The sequence below is a fragment of the Pan paniscus genome, chromosome 4, assembly GCF_029289425.2.
Source record: "Pan paniscus chromosome 4, NHGRI_mPanPan1-v2.0_pri, whole genome shotgun sequence".
Lineage (NCBI taxonomy): Eukaryota > Metazoa > Chordata > Mammalia > Primates > Hominidae > Pan > Pan paniscus.
This window is the reverse complement of record NC_073253.2, coordinates 19,930,116-19,944,406: the sequence shown is the minus strand read 5'-3', so window position 1 is coordinate 19,944,406 and position 14,291 is coordinate 19,930,116. Positions and strand designations below refer to the sequence as shown.

The window sequence follows — 14,291 nt, the reverse complement described above, 5'->3', positions numbered from 1 at the left end:
GCTGAGGCAGGAGAATGGCTTGAACCCAGGAGGTGGAGGTTGCAGTGAGCAGAGATCGTGCCACTGCCCTCCAGCCTGGCGACAGAGTGAGACTCTGTATCTAAATAAATAAATAAATATAAATAAAACTATGTCTGCAAATTAAAAAAAAAAGGTTAAATAGGCAATCTTCCCATTTAGAAACATTTACAAATTCAAGTTTAATGGTCAACTAAACTTATATTGAACTTAAAAGCTACAGTGTTTTCTGACACTTTTCTAGTGAATTGCTGGGATTTGGGCACTGATCTCTAGATCCGACAAAGACATGCATGAACCCCTCCACTGTGCCTCCTCCTCAGAAGGATCATCCTCTGAGCTTCTGCTAAGTAATGTCCTAAGCCTACTTAGTTCTTACACAGCAAGAGTCTTGGCCATCAGGAAATAAAGCTGTCTTTTAACAAGGGTTTGGCAGGGGCAGCACTTACCAGTCACTCCCTAGATAGCTCTTACTGCTGACGCTTGTTTAGTAGACAGTGATCTATAAGAAAAGAAAAAGTGTTTGGTCAATGAAGCAAATGCATAGACTCAAATAATATCATCCAACTTTGAAAACACTACCACAGTAGAAAGTTAATAATTACCCAGTACAGAGATATGTCAAATTCAACTTTGTATCTTTAGCACCCAACACATTGAAATAGAAGTAGAAGCCAATGAATGAATGAACGATTTTTGAGCACCTATATTATGTAAACTGTGTTTTAGAATATCCAAACATAATCCTTGCTACTTACAGTTGAGAAGAAAAAACATAAGTGAAAAGCTAAACACAGGAAAAGTAAAAGTTAAGACAATGTTAAATGAGATGATGTATCAATAGGCAGAAATAATAAATACAGTAATCGTCATTTATGAATGCTTACCAACCACTAGTGCTGAAGATACTCAATGCACCCAGCTCTGCAGGGTGGATCTTATTTATCCCCATCTTAAAGATTAGGACATACAAAATCATGGAGATTAATTTGCCCAAAATCACACAGCTAGAAAGTGTCTGACTCTAAAGCTCAAATTGTTTTGATCAATTCATGATGTTTCCATCTCACAATTCTGTCTATTGAAAACTAATTCTACCACAGAAATTTTTAAAAGGGAAAGACCATATTGACTTGGGTGGCTGGGAAACAGGCTGTGAATGTATTGGGATTTGAACAATTTGGAATATCTAAGAAACAAAAGTCTTTCTATCAGAGTGGAGGCAGAATTGATTTTTAGTGTCACTAATTAGAAATCACATAACATTAAGAATAAATTAGTTTGAGAGTTCTACCTGTAGGTGTAAAGTTAGTAGAAAAACAGTATTTCTTGGAACTAATTTTTGGTTTCTAATATGAAACTTAGAATCTTAGACTCAGTCTCCAAAGAAATAATAGCATATGGTCTGTCTTAAGCTCTTTTTCAAATATGATTACAAAAATGAAAATATCTTCTGTTTATCAGCAAATGAAAGGCCACTAATTCTTTTTACATTCACACTTGGTCAAAGCCCTATCTAAGTTCTTGAGAGCCTGCTAGCAGTAATAGTTTCCAAGAATTCAAAATCTTGGAAAAGTTCATTCAATAGATTTTTTTTAACACAAGACATTGGTTTTGGGACGTAAGTGCAGTGGCAAAACTGGCCTAGGATAGAGCTACATCCTCATTTCTGTATGTCATCCATGACCAAGGAAGGCAGACCCTGGCTGCCTTCACCACTAATCCCTCACTGCAGCTCTCTGCCTTGTGCTCTGCTATGTCTGTAGATCTTCACTCAGCTCTCCTTCACTCTTTTGTAATTTTCTCCCTTATAATTGCTCTCGGTGTGTACTTTAATTTGATTAAATCAGCATAAACACTTAAAAACATAAAAACAACCAATAGCCCTCATCATCCTAGTGAGGTCTCTAGCTATAATTTAAATGTCTGACTCTTGTGTTTTGAGGAAAAGGAAAGAATAAGCTCTATCTCATCACCTATCTGTATACATCTAATAGAAATGCTCATACACCTATTGAAATAGAAGATTTGGGATCTAAAATGGGAATGTCATCTAAGATAGATTCATACTGCTGAGATTTTAACTGTAAGTTCTGTAATTAATATATTATGGCAAATCATGTCCATTATGTCCGGGAAAAGCTTATGCAAAGAAAAAGAGTTATACAAACCTTTATTTTACTTATTCTTTTCATCTCTCAAGGAGATTGCTATTTCAAAAATGCTTTCAAATTTTAATAAAATACCAACAGAATCCAACTTCTGAGTGTTACCAGGAAAATTAATCCCCAGCTGCAAGCAAATCTTGTAATAAAAGGATAAGTAGTAATTCATTCTTTATGGCTTTAATTTCAGAATTTCAATTACTGATATGCCCTTCCAGAGATATTACATGGGCATACTTAATGTTTCCTTGGTTTTCAGAGGGATGTTAATATTGTATCAGTGATAAAAGAGTAAATGCTCTCATTTATTTGTTATACAGTAAAGGTGAGCACTGAAGGCTGGATTCTCAATTGTAAAGCTATCTCTTGATTATCTGGGGATTTACTGGCCCCCTTAACTATGACTATTAATTAATACTTCCACCAGAGACAGGGAAAGGAAGATGAAAACCAAAGCAGATTAGATTTCTAAATAGCTTGACAAATCTATGATTTGTTATTTGTCAGCAATGCTAATAAAAGATACTTAATGAGAAAGAATGACCCATTTGTTCATTTAGCCAACTATTTATTGAGCACTTACTATATTCCAGGCATTGTTATCAGCCATGAACAATGCAAAATTCTTGCTTTCATGGAGCTTAAGTTTTAGTGGAGGAGATAGAACACAAATTAGTGTGCGTCAGATGGTGATGAGAATTTTGGAGAAAAATTATGTAGGGTAAGAGAATAGGAAGTTTCAAATAAGGAAAAAGAGTTCTATTTTTTAAGGTGGTGTATAAATGTAAATCTGAATGAAGTTAGGGCAGGAGCCAATGGATATTCTGAGGAAGAGTATTCCAGATAGAGAAAATAATTGGCTAAAATGAGGGAGTCTACGTATCCAGTGGGTGGGCTTATTTGTCTGAGATCCAACAGCTGTTAACCAATAGCACAGGTGATTGGGAATCATGATTAGACTAAGAATACGAATAGAAACCAACTCCATCTTCTTCAGTGTTGAGGTACTCAACAGTCAATCAAGATATGCCTCATATCTATGTGAAAAATATCACTGTGTGTCAAAAATAATGAGAGAATTCAGAGGACGAAGATCAGAATTTAGCTATTAGACTGTAACTAATATAACTATTGGAAAATTAACTTACATTTCCCATTCCTTGGTTTCATCATCTAAGTCAGGTTTTCTCAGTGTCGGCACTATTGGTATTTCAGCTGGATCATTCTTTGTTGTGAGTCTCTCCTGTGCATTGTAAGATGTTTAGCAGCATCTCTAGTGTCTACCCACTAGATGCCAGTAACACCTCTCAGTTGTGACAACCAAAATTGTCTCCAGATGTTATCAAACGTCCCCCAGGGGCAAGCAGGTGGGAGGGGGGGTAACTGCCCCCAGTTGAAAGCTATTAGCCTAAAAATAATGATTTCACAGAACTTGTATTTTCTAATAATTAGCCGAAACACTTTTTCCAAAGAGCAAGAGAGGCGTGTACATGCAGTGTATGTCCAGCATGACTTAATCAATTAATTTCCAATGATAAACATCACAAACTAAATTATATGCATATAATTTTGTCTGAAAACATCAGAGCAATTATTACTTTAACTATCTGTACCACACATTGTAAGACAGTCTGAATATTTTCAATAACAAACATTGTTCTTGCCAATCTAACAGTTTTACCTATTCTAAAAGGGAATTTGAAGCCAACATCTTATCATGAGCAAGTCACATGCAGAAAACACACACAGAAACCACTCACAAGTCCCCATCCCTCATCCTACCTCTTCCCAGTCCCATACCTCATTTAATTCAGAGTGGATTCCCCTCTCTCCTCAAACCCTCGGCCACTCTACAGTGACTTCTCAACTGATGATATATGATTCCAACCCTTTTATCCACTTCTATTTTTAAAAATCTTTCATTCTCTGTTATTTAATACTTCTATGGTGCATCATCTTGATAGGTCCCGTAGGTACCTTCCTGTACCTCTATTACTTCTGCTTTTGCCCCACATGAGTAATTCAAGGCCTCTTTAAACGCCCCCTAAAAAAAAATCCACTCACACAGACTCATTGGTAGCAATGGGGACTTTATGGAAGATTTTGCCTGAGACAAAGGCAACCTAAAGTCCCCCTTGGCGCATTCCCCAGGTTCTTTGGGGGCTTTTCTCCTCCACTCTCCTGCCTCTGACCTTTCTCTCCTCTGCTAGACAATGCAGGTCCTCTCTGCCCCTGCTCCTCTCCCAGCCACATACACCGGCACTTAGCAGGAGTCAGCAAACTATCACCCTTAGCCACATTTACCCACAGCTAAGAATGGTTTCTATGCATTGTAATAAAGAGTTCTATTTCATGACATGTGAATATTACATAAAGTTTGATTAGACTATAACCGTACTCATTTCTTTACATATTATCTGTGGCTGCTTTCCCACTGCAATGGAGCATTGAGGGGTTGCAACAGAGACTATATGGCCCACAATGCCTAAAATATTTACTATCTGGCCTTTGACAGACAACTCCTAGCATGAGTAATAATCCCCACCCCAAGGGAACTTATCAAAGTATTTCCTCCACACACAACCAGTGAGCCCCAGGCCATGAGAGGAATTCTGCATGGATAACACTACATTTCAGTGTGGCTGTGGTTAGCTCCTAGCCAGCAGTGCTCCTGTCACTGTGTGTTTGTATTTTAGGGTATGTAGAGGGGGTGTTAACAGTAGCTGGACTGAACTCAAGCTCAGGACAGGAACCCAGAGTGTACTTACCTTGTCTCTGGCACCTCCCACATCACCCCACAAATACTTGCTAGGCACATTGAGTCTCATCACCTCAAAAAACTGCAGACTTTTTCAATACTAATTTTTTATGTTTAAATTCACTTATTAAAATGAAACAAAACATTTTTTCCCTTAGATTTCATTCACTTTCAAGTAATCTGTATGAAGAAGTTGAGAATAATAAAAAATGGACAGAAAACCAATTTCTCAAATATAGAAAAGACCACCTGGGCCATATAAATGAATGTCTGAAGGTCCTGCAGGAGAAACTGGTGAGGAGTTCTGTTATTTTGTGAAGCAAGCACCTGCGCAGTCCTTGTTAGCAGTGAGTAAAGGTCTGGGAATTTGTACTTCAACATTTACGGTAATCTTCACTGCTTCAGTAACTTTTTTTTTTTAAACACCACAATAGGAGTCCAGAGGCCTGTCTTCTGGTCCTGTTTGCTACTCCCCAACTCTGCAAACCTGTGTTTTTCAGAGTGTGCTCTACCTGTACCAAAATAATCTGAAGAGGTTTTTTTTTAAAAAAAAAATAGATTGCCACCCCAGACCCAGGGAGTCTGACTCTCTTGGGGCCTCCCCTGGGAATCAGTGGTTAAAGGCACACTCCCTGGGTGATGTGCAGACAAGTCATTTGACTTTTCTGGAGATCTGTTAGTAGATTAAAAGTTTTCAAAACTCTTTTTTCAGATCAGACCATGTAAAGACAGCCCCAAGCCTTGGGGTGAGGCTACTAAGGTTTATGAGAAATATACTTATTTCAGGGGTCCCCTCTCCCACTGCAACCAGCACATCTTACCCAATGGGAAGGGCAGCACAGCGCCATCACTGTGGTCAATGGCTGCCAGTCCTGCAGGTGACTAAAGTAAGATGTTTTGAGAACTTAGGTAGAGAGACTTTAGGCAGAGGCAGCTCAGGAAATAATGTCCCCAGCTCCAACCTGAGTTTGTAAACAGCTGATAGAGTTACAAAGGAGTCCAAGAGTTGGAGATAAACATAAAGCTTTATCACTGGTAAGGCTATCAAAGTATGTGTGGTAAGATTGCAGCTGCCGAGTGGGACTGCTAGCTCTTCACTCCTGAATTAGGCAGATTCCTTTACCAGTTATAGGCAGCACTAGGTAACCGTGGGGTCATTGTGCTGGCAGAAACCTCCCACCATAAGGAACACAGAGACTGGAATCCACCAACTCTTATTCCTGAGGCAGACGGGGCCAAAGAGAGGAGAACCAAAAGGGTCATACCTGCCATGCCCAGTTCCTGCTCCCAGATTCCCTGTGGAGAAGTGAGGAGAAAAGCAGCTGATTATCCTAAGGCTGACTCTGCAGTCCCTACCTTGGTTGTACATTAGAATCACCTGGAGAGTGCTTAAATCCTATCAGTTCTTGAGCTCCATCACAGACCAATTAAATCAGAATTCCTGGGGCTGGGGTATGGTCCAGGTGATGTTAATAAACGACTGGAATGGCGAGTCACTATTCCAGCTGAAGTCTGTCCACGTGGAGGTATGAAATTGAGGGAGTATGTCCAAGAAACTCAGGAAAAGCAGTATCTAAAATGTCTTTGAATATTAGACTTAAATGCCAAATTCTCAAGGCATTTGGGCCACGCTACAGCCCTTTTCTTTTATTCCATAACATGTTGAATTCCAGAAACTACAAATGAACAGGGCCAAAGGGATTAACTCTTATACTTATGAACACAGTTTTAGATACAAAGGAACTTGGTTTGAATTTTCATGCTTAACATAGAAAAATGAATGTTAAAAATATTTTCTCTAAGCTGAAAGATAAATCCATGTACATTTCTGAAGTTTTATCCCATAATCTCTTTTACAGGAAAAGTCTGAAAATAAAATGGAAGAAAAACTGCTGCAGCTTTCAAGCAAAGTAGAGAATTTCATTAACACACAGAAACAGGAAACACAACTAAGTAAAGTAAAGCATACGGAAAATAAATTGTCCAAAAAGATGGAACAAATGGAAAAGCAGATCTGGGGTGAATTAGAGACAATGCAGAATGAATATCAATCAGGTGAGCAGATACCTTTTATTAAGTAAAGAATATCTGTCCTTTCCTGTTCAATCCCTCAGTCTTCCACTTTGAGCTAATGGCCAGGGATCAATCTTGTCATTAGTGACATCGTTATGTATTTATTCCACTTTTCTAAATATCCTATAGAATATGAGTATTATACTGGAAGGCATATAAATAAATTAACTTTCTTCACTTGGCAATGTCACAGGCCTGCCATTGGTGTGAATTTTTTTTTTTTTTTTTTTTTTTTTTTTTTTTTTTTTTTTTTTTACTAAGATCATGGAATTTTTACTAATTCATGGAATTGTCAGACTTGGAAAATCCTTGGACATACCCAAGACGTGACTTGTGGGTATGTTATGAAATTAAGAGCCTAAATCAAATGCCCTTCTCATTGAACTACAAGTAATGAGCTTGGACAGATGTCAGACTGGAGACCTGACCTTTAGAAGTGAGAAAGAGGGATGAATTAGCAGAGTCCAGTATAATGACTGCTTTTATTTTGAAGAGGCTAATGGCAGCAGTGTCAAGCTGAGCTAACATCAAAGAGGATTAATTTGAAAGGCTCATCTAATTTCTCAAAGGGAAGGACATGGAATAGGTGCTGTGGAGCAGCCATCTGCCTTGAGTCATAATTCTGAGGGAATTACCAGGACTCAGAAGAGTTTCTTTCCTAGAGAAAGTCCCAAGTAATTTTTTTTCTTTTGTCTTCTAGATCTCAGAAAAATTCATGTGTAAATCCTACCAAATTTGGTCCTGTATAGAGATACCTTGGAGGTGCCTTGGGAGGACATGAGGGTCTCAATCTGCCAGATGTTCCTGGCACATAAGTAGAATTTGCTGCCTGGAAATTCAACCCTCACAATATACCCCTCCCACCGTCATATCAAAATAATGAATTATCTGGCCAGGAATCATGTTCCAAACTTAACTGGCCCTTCTTTTAAAGGCCCTGCTTTCTGTTTAACTATCAGAGGTTTAATTTTACTTATTCCATTAGTAAAACTTCAGGGTGAACTGAAAAGGAATTTACCATCTGCAAGTTCTTTCATTTTACTAATGAGGAGGAGTTCTAAAAAGGGGGAACTTCAAATTAATGGTTTGCTGCTTTATGCCTTTAATAAAAATGTGTTGAGAAACGACTCTGTGAAAGGCCCCAGTGAATAACAAATGGGTTGTGCCCTAAGGCCTTGAGGTTTGATAGGTCTGTGGTCAGGAGTGACTAGACATGCATAAGAGAGATACAAAGTGCCAGGAGGGAGGAGGGCAGCAGGGGGCCGCTGTTAGGTCCCTCAAATAGGCTACTTTCAGAGAAGATTTAAAATCTCATCTGTGATCTTTACCTTCAATTTGGTAACAAGACTGAAAAAAAATCACACAAGTCTCTCGTCAAAGCATTCAGAAAGAATAAAATATTTTAAATTTCTCTCTTGCAATATAGAATTATGCAATATATTTGGGGAGAGGAGGAGAAAAATAATTAAATTTCACAATGAAACCAGATAACCAGATGTAAGTTGAAACACTATTGTGAATGGATCTTCATGACATACAAGAAATATATTATGTACAATTTTAGGCTGGTCTTCATAGAATTTAATGCACTTGGAGTTAAATGATAATCAATTATGGCAGGACTGCCGATTAGCAACTTTTTTTAAAAAAGCTCTAATGCATTGTTTAAGTGTACCTATTCTTTTACCCTCTTACAGGATTTAAATCAATTCATGACTCTCTCAGCTCCCTCCAACAAATACAGAAAACAAAGATGGATTTAGAGAAATATAAAGTACAGAAAGACCTAAAGAAATTACAGCGCAAGATAGTGGAACTCCAGGAAGTATAAACCTTTTCAGTCATCTTCTTTTTCACCAGCCAACGGAGTGATTTGTTGGAAAAAGTTCTGAAGAAGAAAGTTACTATCTCTGGGATGTTTACTGCTTCTAATGTCTCCTTTTAAGGAGACAAATGTACCAGAAAAATAATAAAGCAAAGAAGCTTTGGATGTCTTGAATTTATTAATGAAAAAACTAAGAAATTTCTTTATATATCTGCCTTTATGTATATATATACCTACAAATAACGAAAGAGGAATCTACATAAGGTACATGAGTGAAGTAGGCCAGCTGTAATATATTAAAGAATGACAGGAGCTCTGGCAAATTGGAGAGCACTTACTCTGTCTAAAAATAATAGCTACTATGTAGTGACAGTCCATGACTAACATATATATATATATAATCCATTATTATCCAAAATTCCACTTTTCAAGAGAAATTCCTCTATTTTTAAGCTTTAGCAACTAGTTCAAAATAGTTCTCAAACTATGTGAGATACGCCTGTGGAGCAGATATGACCTAGTGGTCAGTTTGCAACTTCTAATCTCAATGTTTGTAGCAAGTCTAACTTACGCATATTTAAAATATATTTTCCTTGTACTCAATATGTACCAGAATTATAAGCAATTAAGAGCCAAACAATGCAAAATAAGAGAATACAACAGTTTCCATGAAAACATATCCAACATAATTTGACCTAGGTGCTAAATTCAGAAGTACTTCAAAAATGCTAGTTTCCTATACAATTAAAAATTGTTGGCCAAGTGCAGTGGCTCACACCTGTAATCCTAGCACTTTGGGAGGCTGAGGTGGGTGGATCACTTGAGGTCAGGGGTTTGAGACCAGCCTGGCCAACATGGTGAAACCCCGTCTCTACTAATAACACAAAAATTAGCCGGGTGTGGTGGTGTGCGCCTGTAATACCAGCTACTCGGGAGGCTGAGGCAGGAGAATCGCTTGAACCCTGGAGGCAGAGGTTGCAGTGAGCCGAGATCACGCCATTTCACTCCAGCCTGGGTGACAAGAGCAAAACTCTGTCTCAAAAAAAAAAAATTGTCTAACTTTTCTAGATATAAATATTAAATATAGAGCCTAATATTGAGCAGTATATTCATGAAACATAAAAATGAACTATTCAGGATATGCACTCTGCTATAACAAGGACTAATTTCTAATCACAGAACTTATGTAAGCTTGGCAATGGAAACTTTGCCTCCGACTTAGGCTCCTTCCTTGGCTTAGGGAAGAAAAGTGACAACTTCCTCCCCTAATACAGAACAAGTTTACCTTCTGAGTAAATTTTTGACTAATGCTCACTTCTGTAATTTTTTAACTGTATGAAACATCTCCTTTTATTGCTATTAATAACCCACATGCAGCATCATTGAGTCTATAATTGAAGGGATTTTCATAGCAGAATTTAATTTAAGAGTTTAAAATGCAGTATGTTCAGTGATGATATGGTATCCAACGAAAAAGTAAGAAATATTAAAATAATGCAATAGTAAGTGTCCTTTGTAACCAAGTATCATGCTAAGACAGAGGGCTAATATCCCAAGTAATCCCAAATAACTCTTACAAGTAAGTAAGAAAATAATCAGTTTTTTTTCAAAATGGGCAAAGGATATGAACAGGCAAGCCACAGAAGAATATAATAATATGAAGGTATGAGAAGATGTCCAACTTTACTGTTAAATAAATAAAAATTAAGAAACCCTTAGCTACTATTTTCAAGATTGGCAAAGATTAAAGTGATTGATAATACTGGGCTGGCAAGGGTGGAGAAAGAGTGCACTCTCATACATTATTGGCGAGTCTATAAATTGTTACAATGATTTAGATGGCAATTTGAAAACATCTGTTAACGTTTTTAAATGTAAATATCTTTTGATCCTGCAATCCATGGCTAGAAATTTATATTACCGGGGGAAAAAACTCCCAAAGTGTGCAAAGATATATGAACAAGAATGCTCATTATAGCATCATTTGTTATAGTTTAAAAAAAAAAAAAAGGAAAAGAAACACCAAAACCAGAAAACACCCAAATATAAGGAATTGATTGACTAAATGGTATTAACAAGGCCACTCCCCCCACCACCCAATGCTGGACAGCCCTTTAAAAAGAACACAGAAAGATGTCCAAGATATACTGTTAGGTGAAAAAGACAAGTTTAAAAGCAATATGGATATGATGCACTTTTGTCATAAAATGTTTTAACTAAGTTAAACATAATATGCATATACTGTATGCCAAAAAAGGTAAGAATTTACAACAAACTTAGTGGATTCTATTTTTTAAAAAACTTCTGTTTTCTACATTAAGGATTTATGAAAGCTTTTATATTTTTATATAATATTTTTGTTTCTACTAAAAATATTTTATAAAAACAACAACAAATATAATAGGCTGAAAGAGTAACTCTTTGTAATGAACTAAACAAATGGTTGTAGGGAGGGTTAAATTAGGAATTAATACAGACTAAGAGTCAAGTCATCTCACTCTCTTTTTGCTATACAGACATAGCTACAAAAGCAGAGAGGATACACAGCAACTGAAAAAAATATACATTTTCTCCTTGTTCTAAATGTTCTAATGTTCTAAAATGTTCTAAATTAGATTGTAGTTCAAATAATAGTGTAAAATCAGGCCAAAAGTTTTCCCACAATAGATCTTTCATTGCTCTTGGCCAGGACAGTAACATGTGGGGCAGTAGATCAAAGGATCAAAGAATCCTCTATCACCACTCTTCTACTTGGGATGCCAAATTGTGGTGTTCACGGGTTTGCACAGACTCTAGATAGTCAAAGAACTATGCTCATTGAGCAGGTGGATCCAGGTTTCTCAGAGTCTAAAGCTTACGATGTTTCAGTTTGTTATTGATGTACTGTCCTGATGCCAGATGAGTTAGCACAGAAGTCTATAAGAATATTCCTGGAAGCCACTCCTAATCACGACAGCTAGTAGTAACTCAACACAGAAGTGACTGTGAACAACATGAATATATCCCTGTAATCCAAATGTATCCCCAACTCAACTTCTCTTTGTCCACAGCCACTTCAGCACCACCCGACATCAAGGGAAGTGGGAGTGAAAAGAGGCAGTGGTCTTAATCAGTGGCATTCATCAATTATGTTTAAAATGTCTTACTTCTATAAATATGACAATGATCTTGTAAATACATGGCTAGAGCTCATGCAAGCAGGAGCCCCTGAAGCTTAAAAGCCATTGTTTCACAGTAAATTCACCTCTGTTCAAGGAACCAGTGGAGCACTGGGCCTCCCTCCCCTTGCATTTATTTTGACAGAAATCCAAAAAGATAAATAAAACTATCCTCCTAAAGAAGCTCAATATACATGGCACTTTATTCCGTATCAAACAATATTACTTAATCCTTTGGGAAATGTCAGACTTCTCTTCCCACAAATATAGGATGATTGAGCACTGGAGAATCTGCAATCCAGATCCACGCTACAGACTTGAGGCATATGTTAAAATATGCTCAGGTAGTTTTTACTTTAAGTACAAACACCATTTAAACAGTCTTGGATAGTTAAGGGTCCTGCTGCCCTTAAATTTCCTGTTGTTTCCTTCCTATTATCAACACCTGCTCTTAGAAAACATACGAGAAAAGCCCCTTGACATTAGTTTTGACAATGACTTTTTGGATATAACACCAAAAGCACAGGCAACAAAAGTAAACAAGTGAGATTACATCAAATTAAAAAGTTTCTGCACAGCAAAGGAAACAATCAGCAAAATGAAAGAACCTGTTAAATGGGAGAAAATATTTGCAAACCATATATCTGATGGGGAACTAGTATCCAAAAACATATAAGGAACTCAACAACTCAATAGCCAAAAACACAAATAACCTGATAAAAAAATGGGCAAAGGACCTGAATAGATGTTTTTCCAAGAAGACGTACAAATAGCCAACAGATATATAAAAACTCAAATGATAACAGGTGTTGGTGAGGATGTAGAGAAAAGGGAACCCTCGTGCACTGTATGTGGGACAGTAAATTGGTACAGCCATTAGGGAAAACAATATGGAGGCTGTTCAAAAAAACTAAAAATAAAACTATCACATGATCCTGCAATCCCACTTCTGGAAAATAAAGTGAAAACAGTATGTCAAAGAGATATTTGCACCCTATGTTCACTGCAGCATTATTCACAATAGCCAAGATGCGGAAACCACCTGACAGATGAATGGATAAACTGTCATCTATGTATATACATATATATATAATTCAAGTTTACAGAAGAAAGAAATCTTGCCATTTGCGACAACATGAGTGAACTTAGAGGGCATTACGCTAAGTGAAATAAGCTAGGTACAAAAAGCTAAATACTGCACAAACTCACTTACATGTGGAATCTCTTTAGAAATAAATGAAGAATAGAACAGTAGTTGCCAGAACTCATAGAAATAAACAGAGAATAGAACAGTAGTTGCCAGGGGCTGGAAGCCGAGGCAAATGGAAGATTTCAGTCAAAGGACACAAACTTTAAAGTTAAAATGAATAAATTCTGGAGATCTAATGTACAGCATGTGGATCATACTTAATAATGTACTGTCTACTTGAAATTTGCTGAGAGATCTTCAGTGTTCTTACCACACACACAAAAATGGTAACTATGTGAGGTGATACGTTAATTAGCTTGATTGAGGTATCACAATGTATATTAAAACCCACATTGTACATCTTACATATGTAGAATAAAAAATTTTAAACTTGCTCTTTGGGGAAAAATCATATGAAATTATTCATACTGAGGACTAGATGGTCATGTTCAAAGTGTTTTACTTCTGCACTAAAAATTAAGGACAAATCCCTCCCCTTCTGCCACAGAGGTAACTGCTTTCTCAGCCCCATTGTGAGGCATATATGCTTGCCATCTGGTAGTCAGGACAGCAGCAAGGCCCAAGACTTTGGTCAAAGAAACAGCATTCCCAGAGTACTCTAGACACCAGCAGCCCTCCCGTCTTCTAATTTTCCAAACATAGACTCCCTTCCATTGGCTTCACCCATAGTAGCAGCAAGTAGCATCCCAAAACACCAAGAAGGAAAAATTTGATCTATAGTACACACACACACACACACACACACACACACAGTGCACACTGTTGCCTTACAAAAGGGATCTCCAAACTTTTTGTGAAGTATTACTATTTCTATCTTTCCAGCTTCCATACATCCATGGGCTAGCCACTGTGGATACAATATTGAACAACCTAAACACAAACCCTGCCTTCAGGGAATTTATAGTCTAGTGGAAAAGACCAACAATTAAAATCACAAATACATGGGAAAGTAGAGTGTAATGGGAGAGTCAGAGAGAGGAAACACATTCCCTGGGTTTACCAGAAACACAGGGAATCAGGCAGAGGGGTCTTCCAGAAGAAGGAGTATCTAAATTGAGACCTCCAATGTATAAGGAGACATGAG

At 37.4% G+C, this 14,291-nt stretch overlaps 1 protein-coding gene across 1 annotated transcript in view; it reads left to right on the top strand.

The window, feature by feature from the left end:
- The window catches only part of FAM81B (family with sequence similarity 81 member B), a 64,180-nt gene extending 50,741 nt beyond the window's left edge, over positions 1 to 13,439 (top strand). The window contains exons 8-10 of the mRNA XM_008976349.4: positions 5,100 to 5,235; positions 6,801 to 6,996; positions 8,712 to 13,439. Of these exons, the coding sequence (XP_008974597.2) occupies positions 5,100 to 5,235; positions 6,801 to 6,996; positions 8,712 to 8,845 (466 nt within the window). The 3' untranslated portion in view covers positions 8,846 to 13,439. The remainder of the gene's footprint in view (positions 1 to 5,099; positions 5,236 to 6,800; positions 6,997 to 8,711) is intronic.
- Positions 13,440 to 14,291: the final 852 nt, after the last annotated feature.